The 14756-nt window shown below is 40.7% G+C and overlaps 1 protein-coding gene across 1 annotated transcript in view; it reads left to right on the top strand.

The window, feature by feature from the left end:
- Nucleotides 1–1819: 1819 nt before the first annotated feature.
- The window catches only part of MTA1 (metastasis associated 1), a 63481-nt gene continuing 50544 nt past the window's right edge, over nt 1820–14756 (top strand). The window contains exons 1-3 of the mRNA XM_015635612.2: nt 1820–1840; nt 6274–6387; nt 8623–8716. Coding sequence (XP_015491098.1) covers nt 1820–1840; nt 6274–6387; nt 8623–8716 — 229 coding nt within the window. The remainder of the gene's footprint in view (nt 1841–6273; nt 6388–8622; nt 8717–14756) is intronic.

Below are 14756 nucleotides of genomic sequence, written 5' to 3'. Positions count from 1 at the left end.
ATTGTTCCTGAAACAGGAGCCATTTCATATCTCTGTCTTACCTTTCTCACTTCCTCTTGTACTTTTTGTATCTGTGTCTTTAAGATAAGATAGAGAACAATGATCAGAACTTAATTATCTTCGATGCTTCTGTCCATTTGTGAAATGTCTGAACAAAGGGTTCAGGAGTTAATAGGGAAGAACTAATGCACGGATAATGGACTTGCATAAACCTTATTTCACTAAGAATCGGGCAAAAAGTGATATGAAATGGCTGGACAGGAATTTTTCTTGCCCCCTCCCTTGATATGATAGAAAACAAAGAACAGAAAACCTCTGGGAAGTTCCAAATATCATAATGTTTCAGAATTTAAACTGGATCGAGCAATCAACAGTTTGTCCAAGCAAGTTGCAAGTCATTAACTTTGATTTAGCTCTCTTTTTACTTCAAAGAGATAGATCATGTCTTACCTTGAGTAGATTTCTGTATGGAAGGCACTTTAGTTTTTGTTTGTATTTATTACACGTCCTTCAGAGTTTGGTGAGGTGGTGTTGTTGTTTGGGGTGGGTTTTTTGTTGTTGTTGTTGCAATAACTCTTGTTTTAAGAGCTGGCATGGATAAACAACTGTATCAACTTTTTTATAGGGCTGTGCATAATCTGTAGTCCTGTTACATGCATCTTGCCATGAATTGCTAATATTGAATCTGGATTTTTGGAGGCCTGTCAGAAAAACTGATCCATAGGTTACATCTCAAAACAGCCAAGTAACATGGGCTGTCCCTTTCTTGTTCTGCACATTTGGAAGTGTAACATGGACATTTTGTTTACCATGTGGATGTGTAGATAATCCTTGCTGAAGAAACAGCAAAGCTGGCTTGATTTAGCTGGGGTACTTGAACCTATCCTTGCTAAATTTAGTGATGGTTTGCTGTTAACTGTGTGGAGAGGAGATTTCTGCAGGTGTTTGCTTTTGCCATGTCCCTCCCTAGTTGGCTACAGGTATTTCAGAGGTCTGTATGCATGTGCTGCCTCATCCTCAGCTTGATGCATCCAGTGTGTGCAGTAGCCAAATACTGCTGTCCTGTAAATACAAACTGAGCCTGTGCTGACAGGGTGTCTTTATTACCTTTGTTGATCCATGAAAGACATTAATTTGTAAATACCTGGTTTGTGGATATTGCCAGATGTATTAGACCCCATAATTCCTTTAGCAATAAAAAGAGCTGTTTCACTTTTGCCTTTCTGGTAATGAAAATACTGTGCTGCTGAGGCTTTCTGTGTTGAAACTCTGCTGTGTAACTGAACCTTTCATGGGGTGGCTGATGCTGGGAGTGTTGCTGCTTTTTGAAGAGCCAGAAGGCAATAGCACTTGGGCTCTGGTTTGATTGCAGGACTTGCAGAGTTGCCTCTGCAACCTCCTCTTTCACACCAAGAGGGGATTGTATTATCCAGAGTGTAAAATGACTGACAGTTTAGGGACAAAGCTGGTGAATAATATGAAAACTGGAACTTACTGAAGAAAACTGCCCAAAGTTAAATTGGAGAGCCCAGAGTATGTGGAGGCACATATTTCCTCTAAGAGAAGTCATAAAATAAGCAGGTCATCATAAGTTTATGCACTCTCTTGATGCTCATCTTTAATTCAGGGCAGCAGCTCTGTGGGTTGGGGAGGGGAAATATTTACAACTGTGAAAGTTACCTCTTTATCATGTGTCTGGAATTGCACACTGTACCCAGCAGTGGTGGTGAGCGTGGGAAGAGGAAGGCTGCAGCCTCCCTCATGTCCTGGGTACATCTGAGGGCTGGGGCAGTACTGGCTGTGTAGGGATTTGGGGGTAATGGAGGGAATGCTCAGCCAGGTCAGTCCTCAGAAAGCACTTGTAGCTTGAAAGGCAAGTGTGAGTTGGGAAGGATAAAAATACTTTTGGGCATTTTTGCAACTTGATCACCTAAAAGCCCATAAGGTTATTAGGTAGCTCAGACATGTCTAATCTTATAAATATATGACCTCTAGACAGTGTGTGTTATTTATTTTGCTGTACCCCCTCCTGATTTTCTTTTCCATGGGCTGATGTAGACATAAGCAACAGCTGACATGAAGACAGCAGAGGGGGAAGCTCTTTTGCAATAATATCTTAAAAACATATGAGAGCACAAAGAAATTCTGTTCTGTTAATTGCAGATGGAGAAGTGTTATTTTACTGCCTTTTGTGGAAAATTCTCATCTTCTGTGGTCTGTAGGCTGTCATTCTAGTTTTAGCTGCTGTTCTTGTGTCTGTGTGTTCTAGCAGTTCAGTCATTACCTGTGTAATGCAGCATTGCTTTCTGGCAAGTTGTGTTGTGCATATTCAGAAAAAGTATTATGGGATAGAAAGGCTTTTTTTGGCTAGATTTATGCATGTGGGTACTTCTGTAACAGCACAGGCAAGGGGAAGAAGTGCATTTGGAGTTTGGCAGAAGGCACCTGTGTGATGGTTCTTACTGCCTTTTGGTATTTCTGCACTCCTCAGTCAATTGTAGGCTGATCACAGATAAGTGTAACATGCTTGAGTGGTGCCATTAATTATGATCATGGTATGGATGCATGGCTGATTAACTCGGGGATGGTGAGCTGAAGCTAACAGCTGCTGTGAAGGTACAGGGTGGAAACTCTCTTCAGGCAGCTGGGTGGTGAGAGATTGCCTTCATGTGCTTTTCATGGTGGGCAGGGGGCATGTCATGCTTGTGGGATGCAGAGCAGTTTTAGAGTAGTGCTTTTATTCAATTTTTTAATAGGAAGGCAAATAAATCAGCAAGGATAGATAGTCAGCTGTGTTTGGAGGGCCTGACTTGTTTTGTTTGCTATCAGGCTCTAATTTTCTGTCCCTAGACCTTGTTTTTTGTTTCAGTGAACTCTTCCTTCCTGTTCTTAGTAGGAGTTGAGATGCATATCTCCCTGTTAATTTTGTGTCCTTCCCCATCCCCTCTTTCAGCCCAGGGAACAGGACCCTGTGGTTGGGCACATACAGGATGTCTCCACTGACAGCTGGATTGCTGGGAGCCTGTGGAAGGTTTTATTACTGTGTGTGTGCACATGCATCTGCAGTTGTGGGCACTGCCCTGAAAGCAAACTGGGAATAATATTAGTTGGGTAAGGCAGTGTGAGCAAGGGTGCACTGCCATGGTGTGGGAGGAAGCTGGAGGTGAAGTGGGAGAGCTACCCAAGGAGAAAGGCAGTGTTTTGGACTGTAGGGCCCAGTGGTGTGCCTCCTTTAAACTTTCTGTGCAGAAAACCATTCTTCTTGGGCTTGGTTGTTCGTGGAGTTTCAGAGGAGTGTTTGCACCAAGCATCAGTTTGGAGAGTGGTTTGTTGAACTTCAAATTTCCACGTTGCACACACGGAACAGGAATTCAAACAATTCTCTGTGCAGGACAGCGTTTAAATTTTAGTTCTAGTATTTAAAATGCCTATGAAAAGTGCTAACACTTTTCCTCTGATATGCATTATTTTGTGTTATGTGGTTTGCAGTGTGCTCTGCATTATTTGCAGAGAGGAAGGAGCCCTTTTCCAGGTAATTTGAGCAATGGGAAATAAATCTCCATCGCTTGTGTAGCTACTGGTGAAATGCTCAGCATAGCTGTGGAATGAGTCTAAAACATGGGTGAGATGTGCTGGGCTGTGAATTTGACATGGTGAAGTCATCAAGCACTGCCCTAAGAATGCAGCTCTGCACTGGAGCACGCTGAGGGACAGGTTTGGTTCTGCCTTTGTGCCAGCAGAACGTGGTGCTTGCTGTGAGCTGGGTTTGCACTTGTTGCTCACAGTGTGGGTCTGGGGATGCTCCTGCTGCTGACCCACACAGCGCTGGGGGTGGGTTATTATTCACTACTGCTGGATACCACTGTGAGCTGTGCTTTGGTAAGTCATTCATCTGTGATAAGCTTTCTTTAAATCCGTGCCAGATTTTACAATCAATAAACTGTAGTTAGGTGAAAAATCAAGTTTATGTTCACTCAAGGTATAAAATGTGTCTCTGAGAATATATGCGTGTACATGCACACAACAAAGCTGATTAAAAATGATGTGACCTAGGAGCATTTGTAACCTGAAACCCATGGGATTAAAGACAAGGTTATATTTTCAAGACATAGATTGACATTTCCTTTAATTTCTAATTTTCAGACATGGCATTCACAGAAGTAATATTTTTTACATCTGCCTCAGTCAGAGTACCTGAAGTGAGGAGTAGCTGGTTGTCTTAGGCATTATTGGAAGGTTGGAGGGAAAGAACTCATCCTTTCTTCACTTGCTGGAGCCTTCTAGTGAGAAGTGGCCAGTGAGCTTGGACAGGCACCTCGAAGCTTCACCATCCTCTGCTGCAGTTCCCTTGGAGGTCATGGGTGATGGTTCTGCCATTGGAGAAATCATTTCTCTTTGCTCTGCTGATCAGTAAATTGCTTAATGCCCACCATTGTTATTTCAGTCAGCAGTTATTGCTGAAGCTGCCAAATATCTGTTTGGTTTTGTGACTTGTGGTAGAGTTGTCCATAGTAATGTTGAGCCCGTTGTTTCCTGTTTGATGTGCTGCACAGAGGCAGTGTTTGGGAATGGAAATTTAGGGTCCTGTTCCTTGGGTGTTTGAACCATTTCTGGTACTTACCCACAAAGTTTTCTACCAACCAGATGTCCAAGATCTCTCACTTGAGATCTTCCACCAGTTTAAAGGCTGCAGGGATGTAATATTTAAGAGGAACTTACTCTTGCAGTTGGGAAGGAAGTTTTGGAGTCTCTCAGATGCTTGTTAGTGTGTGTGTGAAGATGGCTGATGATCAGTCTGAGAGGCCTGGAGCACAGAATGCACAAAAATATCAAAAATTGGGTGTGCTATTTCAGTGCTTCTTAGCCCTTGTTTCACTCTGTGGTTGGGTAACCCAAAACTCGTGTTGAGCATAAGCATTGAACCTCTTGTCACTCCAACCAAGACCAGCTTGGGACTTCACTAGCGAGGTGTCTTGACAACAGCACGCTTTTTGGCAAGGCAAGAATCTGGAAAATAGCTTTGTTAGGAATTGTCACTCTTGAGATTGTAAGCCCTGGGATTCCTGGTTAGTGAACCTCTCCTAAGGAGCCCAGCCCTGTTGAAGGAGGCACTTGGGTTGTTTGAGCAGCTTCTTTGGGTCATTTGGTGGTCTCTGGTGTCCCTCGCAGCAAGTGGGTAAATCCAAAAGTGTCTGTAATTCCAGGGAGACCTGTGGATAACAGGGCTGTAACAGCAGTCTGAAAACAGGTGTGGCTGCAGCTGGAGTGCTGTTACACGGGGTGGGTGGAAGGGCTGTGATGGGTAAATGTCCTGGTGTCTCTCTGGTCAGCCCAGGGTCCCATAAAAAGGGTCCCCTTAACTCTCCTGGTGAAGTTTTTCAGGAGCAGAGACCTTTGGGGGATGTCTTCCTTCCTCTGGGCTGGGGAGCAGGGAACATATCTGTGCTTTGCACAGCCCTTTTGCCAAGGATTTCAGGGGGATTGAGGGTAGCCCTGAGTAGCTGTCCCTGTTTACAGAGCAGCCACTCATCCTGCTGAACACCCTCTCATCCAGGAGCATCCTGTGAGTGCAGGCATTGCCAGAGATCACCTGAGGCGTGCCCAGGGGCTACTCGTGTTTTACTCCAAGCACAAATGAGCTGGGAAATCTGGAGGGAAATGTGTTTTAGGTTGTCCTGCAGGGAATTGTTCAGATCTGTGTGCAAGGTCAGCACCTTGTCAGCGGGGAGGATTCAGCCCCCTCTCTGTCTCAGTTCAGGCTTAGGGTTTGGCTGCTGGAGTATTGGGAGAGAAGGGCCAGTCCATTCAGAACTCCTGAGCATCTGTTTTCTTGAGGAGCACTTAAGCTTGGAGTTCCCTAAAACCAAATCATTTTTGTGGCACTCATGCATGTTTCTGTGATTTTTGTATTTTTTAAGTCACTACCTTTGGTAAAGAACTCATTTATTTCCTTTAAGTTTAGATACTTACCTTGTTTGAAAATACAAGTATTACTGACCAGTCTGGACAGTGATATGGAATTTTGAGGGCATTTTAGGATCACATAAGTGTAAAAGATCAGGAAGTAGAGAAAAAGATGAGAAACAATGAGCCATATTTGTAAACTGGAGGGGAAGAGAGAGATGACATATTGCTGGTGAGAAGTGGCTGGGTTTTGATAAGAAGAGGAAGCAAGTAAAGACAAGAGTGTGTGGTCTAAGTGGAAATAATCTGATCAGAGAGAAAAGGAAGATCATGTGCTCTGCTCTCCAGGCTGATAAAGGTTTTGATTAGATTTTTAGCAGTTCATATATTAAAGAATCTTTTTTCTTTTTGTCAGATTATGTCTACTTCGAAAATTCTTCAAGTAACCCCTACTTGATACGAAGAATAGAAGAGCTCAATAAGGTAAACATTTTTTTTCATCAAGTCTTTGAAGTTAATTGAATTTATGATCTGTTTGATTTGATTAAAATCAAAACAATTCTTTAGCAGTTCTCTGGTAATTAGAAGCTTAAAAATACATTTGTTCTCTGACAATTTTCTGGAATGCTTTCAGATCTTTTGTTCTCCTTTGGTATAAAAGGACTGAGTGTCAATGGCATGCCATGCTCAAGGTGATTATGCCCACCTTTAGGGCAGGAGGTTTCTGCAGCTCTTCACTTCCATGCCAGGATCATGCCAGGATATGAAGAAAATAGAGTTTGCCTAGAGGATGGAGAGCTTTAATTTGATTTTTCTTCTGGGAGACTCTTGCTCAGGAGAAGGGTTTGCAGCTGTGATCTGCTTTGCTCAGACTTTGTCTTTGCTGGTCTTCATTTGCCAAATTCCCTTTCAATGGATCGAACAGGGAAGCATGATGGCTTCTGTGTGGGAAGCCAGCTGAAGTTCTCAGCACTGAAATTTGACCTGATTGAGGGGGAAAAGAGCATTCTGAAAGCACTAAACATGCCACGTGTTTGGGTTTACTCCTGACAATTATGGCAGCCCATACAGAGGGAATGTTACACTGCTGGCTTGCATTTGGATGTGCATTAACTGATTGAGGTCAGGTATTTTTCCTCAGCCACCACTCATGGTGTTCTCAAACTCATGTAGTTCTCAAACAATTACTTGGAAGAGAAAATGTATCAATTTCATTACCAATAAAGAATCTGAATGCTAGGACAACCTCCATAGCCCCATGGAGGTCTTTTACAGAAATACCTTTAAGTCTCTTTTGTCTTAAAGAAACCTAAGTGAACATGTTTTCCCTACCCATGAGGTATCAGTGTCTGTATTCCACCCATTACAGGGTGCAGGTTTCTTGATCACTTTCCTGGAAGGTGTTTTCCCTCTAATTCTTCCTTTTCATTCTTCCCCTCACCTTTTAAAAAAAGTTGAACTTTCAACCTGGATCCCCCATCTTGGTGCAATTCTTGCTTGAGCTGTAATTTCTCTGACTTACACTTTAAAATGGGTTTTTCAGGTTGAAATGAATCCTAGCTCTTCTGTTTCCTTTTAAACTGAGTGTAAATGAAATTTTGGCAGTTAAATAGATCAATTTGCATGGAAGCTGTCTGTGTTTGAACAAAATGGTTCCTGCTTCTCAAAATTTGAAAGTTCTGAATTATTTACCAGAAATGGGCAGAAATTCTGAGACTCTACCAAAAACTTGTGGTCTGGAAGGGAAATATCTGTGCATGTGTGTGGTGTCATTCATTCCCATCTTAGAAATGAGCATGTACATCAATTTTTATTTTATTTCCTTGTAGACATATTGCTGGTTCACCCTTGCTGGTGAACCTTGCTGTTTAACCTTTTTTAGAGACTTCCTAGCAGGACATTTTATCTTCTATTTTATGGAACTTTGTGCGTTTTCAAAAAATCTTCAGTAGCAGGATACAACTCTTGAGTTACTTTTGCATTATTTGATTTATTTTAGAGACAGTAAACTGGCTGTTATAAGCCAGTAGGTTTATTTCCCCTAGAGTTTGTAAAAAAAGTCCCTGTTTGTCAGGTGATCTTACATTTGATCACCTATCTCAGTTTAAGAGTTTTAAGTAAATAATCTTTAAAAAAATCTGACTTTTTTGTATGTTGTTACTGGAATAGAGTTTATTGTCTGGTGCAGCTTCTTTGGTTCTTGTTCTGTAATGATTTTTTTTTTTTGTGTTGGCCGTTATTTAGCTGACCAGTGCTGTCAGAGAATCTCATATTGTTTCTTTTGCAAAAGTAATAATGGCTGGGTTCTTTCCTGCCTTCCTACTGCCCTGCAGAGTTTGGAGAACGGCCTAGATCTGAATTCTGTTATTTTTCACAGGTTTTTTATTAGGTTTTTAAAGATTCCTTTGCATGCTACTTAATACAGGCATCCCCTCAAAAGTAGCAGAGTGGCTTGTTAACGTGGTGCAAGGGCAGGTAAGTGTGTTTTTCTCCCCTTGAAACATCTGTAACTTAAAAGTGGTGATTCCTCTGGAACCATCAGGAGGACAGGGCTGAAATTGCTGCCTGGAGTTTTGGATACTGTGTGCAGCTGGAGGTGCTAAAAGCAGAGGCTGAGTAGCTCTTGTGCAAAGCTCCTGGTGATTTTTGAAGCTGTCAGTTGAGAGTGTGCAGTTCCCTGGGTTAGTGGTCAGTTTTCTCTTCTGTTCCCTGTTTCAGACTGCCAATGGAAACGTGGAAGCAAAGGTGGTGTGTTTCTACAGGAGGAGAGACATCTCAAGCACACTCATTGTTCTGGCAGACAAACATGCAAGTAAGCTGCTTTGTGTTCACATGGCATTGCTTCTGCACAGAATTGTCAAGCTTGGGGACAACTTGGATATTTCAAGTATCAGTATCTTAAATGTGGTTTTTTCTACGGTCACCTTTAGCAATTTGCATGACTTGTTTGGTTGACTTTTCTCTGTCCTTCTGCCTGACCCTCTTTTTTTGTTTTGTTTTCTCCTTTCCTTAAACCTTTTAATACCCATACATAATATGCTCTGATTTGGTGAGGACAAAGCAGAAGTTTTCAGTTAGGGCTGAGTGAAGACCTCTTGTTTTCTCCGCAGAAATGAATTTTTTAATTTTTGGGGTGAGAGAAAATAATCTCCCTGTTAATATAACTTCTCATGAATTATTTGGTTTGGTTTATATATTAAAAAAAACCCCTCAAACATTATTGGAGTGAATCAAGTAGGCTGATTATGGGAAAGCAACTTGAAACGTGGCCAGCTTGAAACCTGACTAACAGGATTTCTCTTTAAATTTCAATATTAATAATATTTCTTGTAGTGACACAGCTTTTGTCTGAACATGCTGAATAAATACACTTTGAAAACAAAGAATTTGAGACTCTCCTATCACTGTTTTGAATACTTAAACCCTTTTGTTGGGAAGCAAGTGGAGTAACTAAACTGTTTTTCTCTTGTAAACAGCAGTGTGTGAGCTGTTCAGATTGCTTAAAATTGAGCAAAAAGCACAGACAGCCTTATGAATCCTTGTAATTCAGGGCACATCTATAAATGAGAGAGAAGCAATCAGATATGGGCATGTCAGAACTGTGATTTAGCTGGCAAGCATCACTGTCTTTTAATGTGCTGCTTGGTGTGCTTATCAATGGAGGGATCCAGGGATTGATTAAATCAGATACTCAGTTTTTTAGCAAGGAATATAATGGCTTGCTGTGTTCTCACTGCTTTAATGCCACTGGGGAAAAAGATGCAGCAAAACTAGTCCCTTACTGATAAATTTGAGTATTTTGTGTTGTAGTCTGTCCAAATAATCCCTCCATTGCATCCATATCTTGAAAAGAGGTCGTGGTGTTGAGAGTTTGCTGTGTCACAGGACTGTGATGACAGGCAAAGCTTTTTTGAGATCTCTTCAGTGCAGCAGGATTCATTTTCTCTGAGGATCCTGAAGCTCACTAGGAGCTTCACCATCAACAGCATTGGCTATTGATTCCCTCATCTGTGTCTCACTTCACTTTTCAGCAAAGAAAGCAGGTGGGAAGGGTTCACAGAAACACATGGGACTGAAAATGAAAAATATTTGAACCCACATAAATGCACTTTGAACCTGCAGTTGCTGATTTCTCTTTGTGATAAGAAATCTAAGTGGGATTTTTTTAAATGCAAAAAAATAATTCATTGTTCATACATGTTGTTTGAAAGATGGGGAAAATGCTTCTGTAGCAAAATCCTATTAATAGAGCAACCAGAGACAACTGAGTCTGCCTCTTAAAGTAAATTTCATTAGTAACTAGCATTTTCTCCAGTATCTTTCTTTCTGGTGCAGAATAAAATTGCTACTGAATGACTTCCATTTATTTAGATTTGCTGCTCTGTGGTTTCCGTTCTTCATAAGGGAGAAGAGAGCAAAATGAGGCTTTTTGGACAGCCATTAGTTCTTTACTCTGGAAAAATAATCAACATCCTGCATGATATAACAAAATTAAATTTTGTAGATGTTAAAGATTCTAGTCCAGATATTGCACACTGTCACTGACTTATAGTTCATTTCCATAAAGTCTCCTGTTGCCTCATTTTGATGCATTTGCAGTAGATGTTCGTGTCTGCATCGCTGATCTTTTAACTGCCTTTGTTCAGCTGATTAATGGAGCTTTCTGACTGCAGACATTTCTGGATTCACACAGTCTTCTGTTCAAGATGCCTTTATTTTAGACCTACTGTTGAGATCAGGGCAGTGAGAGAGCTGAGCAATGGGGAGATACAACCAGGGCATGAATGGAAAAATTGTATGGATATTGTTATTTTTTTTAACTCTTCCAATAAAGGAAGGAAAGAATGTAATTGTGAAATTAATGTTTTGAAGTGGTTTTTTTTTTAAAAAAAGCCATTTTAGCTTGGATGGTCCATCAGATATCTGATACAGGCAGTTCTGAAATGTCTTTTCTCATGAGTCTGTATAAAGAGAAATGGGTTGGAAATGCCTTATTCTGTAGTTGGTGACTATAAATTAGTACCTGATGTATGTAACCTGATTCTTGGATTTGATCTGTGATCTTACTATTTTTATCATATGATGTAAAGCTTGTCTGGGCTGTCCTATAAATCTTTCAGCCTTCTGATGTCTTCCATACATTGCTAGTGCTTTTTATTCATAAGCCTCTTTAATCACCTGACAAATTATTCTAGGGAATTTCTCCAACTGTTTCTGAAATGAGTTTGCTTCACCAGTAAGACACTGTTTTAAGTTCTAGCCAAGAGACTTTGCAAACAAGAGTGCAGACAGGACTTGATGGAAGAGAAATGGGAAGGATACTTCACTCCTCAACCCATTGTTGGATGCTGTCACTGTGTATTTTCTTTATATAATGTCTTACACAGATTTTTATAATTATTTAAATATTTGCAGCAATGACTGACCAGTTGGTAGTGGTTGGGGAACTGGCTTAGGGCTGATTTTTTGGCAGATTTATGGCTGGTTTTCAGCAGGTGCTGGCACATATGGCAGCTTGGTTTTGGAAATGCCAAAGCTTCTGAAAAGAAATGTTTGCATTAAACCTGTGTGCTTAAACAGGTGGGGAATTTATTGAGAATTTATTTTTTTTACATTTTAAATAACACCAATCTGAATGAACTTTTGACAATAGCTTCATGAATTGGCTCATTTTATTTCTTCCATTTTATTCCCCTTCTGTATTTTCTCCCAGCACCACACATGCAGATTTGAGTCCATTTCTCATATCCACTAATGACACCGTGGCTCAGTTGTTGCTGAAAGGAGAGAACTGTGGTTTTTCTCTTTGAGAATGCAGGGAGGGAAAATAAAAGTGTTCAAAATAGTGTCTGTTTGCTACCTGAAATAGTGGCCCTGGGTGCCGGAGATAAGCAGAACTTCATGGCAGGGGATCCACACTGATAAAGTGGCAAACTCCTTCTGAAGTGTCAAGGTATAAGGATTCCTGCCTGTTAAAACTTTCTCCATCTTTTCTACAGCTACAAGTCAATATCTGGTTTTTGGTAGGGAAAAGGAATAAGGCTGCAGCTTCACACAAACCATTTGAAACTGAACCTGGAAAAAGGAACCTGGTGTTGTATTTTAATTTATTCAAATGTAGCATTTCTAGAATGTTCCTCTAAGGTCCTTGGCTAAGCTGTTAAAGCAGCCAGAGTTGCAGCTCCTTTGCTGCTGCAGGAGCTGTTGTGTGGGTCACTAGCACTGGTTTTACTGTGTTTCCCAATGACTTGGCCTCACTCTTTTTCTTTATTCTTCACATTATTTTGTTAGTTATAACCATGCTAACTAATTCTTCTGTTACTGCAGGCTGTTTCCCAAGCTGGTAAACCTCGGGTGCTCTCTAAACCTGATTTCTGTGTCTTGTTTACCTTTGTGCATTTCTGAATTGTGTCATGTAGCTACTTGTATGACACCCATAGTGCAGAGAAAGGGCTGCTGCTTTCTGTGGTTGATGCTCTGGAGAGCCCAGTCTGATCTATAGCAAATTGCTATTCTTTCTGGTGTCTAGCAAATATTGATGTTTAATTTCACGTCTCACACACCCAGTCATTTTAAATTACAATTACTGCCTCTTGGGTTTCTCCTGCCAACTCAAAGTTTACTCTTTCTAATTATTTTTCCCATATATGTTAGTTTTCACACAAGTCTTGCTGTTTGTGCCTAATCTGCCTATCTCTTGTTCCCAATGTAAGTCATCTTCAAGCTTTGTTAATGTGCTATTAATGATTCTGCCATTAAATATCAAATAATACTTAATCTAATGCACTTCTTGCAGCATTCCACTGGCTACTGCTGCATAGCTGATATATTACTGTTTGTATTAAGATTAAATGTTTAGTTTCAAATCTGCACAGGCACATCTATCAAGCAGAAAGATTAATTTTGAAGTAAGGCTTTATGAGAGCACAGAAGTCCCAATGTACTGCATCTCCTGTATTCCCATACCACTTATTCCACAGCATTGTAAGAAATGCAGGCAAATCTTTCTGAAAAGATTTCATGGGTATTTTATAAATACATATTTCTATATTTTTATTAAAACTGAGGTTCTTTTTTTCTCGCAGGCCACCGTTCTTGATGGTGGCAGTGGGTGAGGTGTGGGAAGGTGAAATGCAGATGTGTCAGCCTTGTCCTGGAGCAGGGACAGCCCAGTTGTGGCTCCCAGTCTGTGCTGCCTGGGTGAGGTGTTACTGGGTGGTTTTTGGCCAAGCAGCTCTTGCCTGACCTCAGCAAGGGAGAGGTTCTGTCCTGGATCCAGCCCTTCTCTCCCCCATCCCTTGCATTGCTCAGGTCCATTTTTTTCAGTGCTAAATCACAGCTGTGAAAAAGGAGGGACAATTTCATATAGATCTGTTTGTTTGTTATTTCTTGGAATGTTCCCACCTCTGTCTGGGGGTGCTATGACACTTTTACTGCTGTGTGTTTGTTACCTGGAGAAATGTCTGTCTGTTTTTAAGAAGAAATGTATTCTGCTTTTTGCTTCTGAGAGGCTGTTGATGGCAGAGCTGCCATAAGAACATGTGTGTTCTCCACCTTCTGCATTTTATTACAGAAACAAGACACATAAATAAAATACTCCTTGGAAGGTGAGCAGCCCCTGAGATTAGTTTGGTTGTGCTGGGTGCTTTCATGTTGTCTGTAGATTTCATTGCCACAAAGGGGTTGACATACTTTTTAGAAAAATGTAATTTCTAGAAGCTGGAGGCTATCAAATATACTGAAGATAATAGGTATTTTAGGTTGCTCCTTGTGGTATTTTCCCTGCATTACACAGTGCATTTCCAAAATTCCCCTTTCCTTCCCCTTTCCTTCAGTTTTCAGGCAGAGGAGCTTGGAACTTGCTGGATTGTTTCTGGATTGCTGCTGCTGTATTTACAGTGTAGGATAGCAGTCACAATATTAATTTTCAACTAAACCAGAATCCACTTCAGTAAATAAATTGCAGACCCATGAAAGTGTGCAACAAATGTAAATTTGGTGTTGTAGCTCCCAGGAAAATATTAAAAGCTAAGTACATGCTGCTATATGCTCAACAGCTCATGTGGTGTAGCAGCTATTGTAAGTTGAAGTCTGGTTTAATTATGCTGCTCTTTTTTTCCTTCCTTGCTGGAGCAGCCTACCTGGCAGGCAAATAAACTGCAGGTCTTTTTTTTAGGGCAGTAAAACAGTGATAAATTGTGGGCAACCTGAAGGGTACATAATTTTTTTGTCACCACCTTTGGCATAATGGTTGCCTGTTTAAATGCAATTTTAGTGTTTTGTAAAATGGAGCTTTATCTGTTTGCTTTATTTTTGGGATAACTATGGGGATTTAAGTTAACTAATCTTAAGGGTATATAAATCATAAGTGTGCCTGTATGTGTTTCTCACTAGAAATGTTTTTTGGCAACAACTGTTGAATTAAGCTGCAGGCATAAGTCTGCTCTTTGAGAGTAATGCTGCTGTAAAATTAGAGTTTTACAATTCATGCATGAGGCTTTGGAGCTCATTCTACTGCAGTCTGGGAAACTTTGCCTGTGGTTTTGCAAAATACAAGTAACTGCATTAATTTCTTAGAGAAAGGAAAGTCTGAACTCTCAGTCATTCATCATGGAGAATCTTTGGAGACTCTTTTTTTTTGAGTATTTGAGCCCTTTATAGCTTGAACTGGCAGAACTGGCAGGACATGTCTTAACAAACAAAAAACATAAAATTTATTTATTCAAAGAAGGGTTTTTGGGATCAGTTGCACATCAGTGTGGGTGGGATTTAATGTATTTACTTTGGTGTATGTCTGAGAAGTGGTTGGATGGAGATTGGCTAGCCCCAAGCAGAGATGCTGGGTCCTGCAG

The sequence above is a fragment of the Parus major genome, chromosome 8, assembly GCF_001522545.3.
Source record: "Parus major isolate Abel chromosome 8, Parus_major1.1, whole genome shotgun sequence".
Classification (NCBI taxonomy): domain Eukaryota; kingdom Metazoa; phylum Chordata; class Aves; order Passeriformes; family Paridae; genus Parus; species Parus major.
The sequence above is the reverse complement of the archived record's forward strand: the minus strand, read 5'-3'. Positions and strand labels throughout refer to the sequence as shown.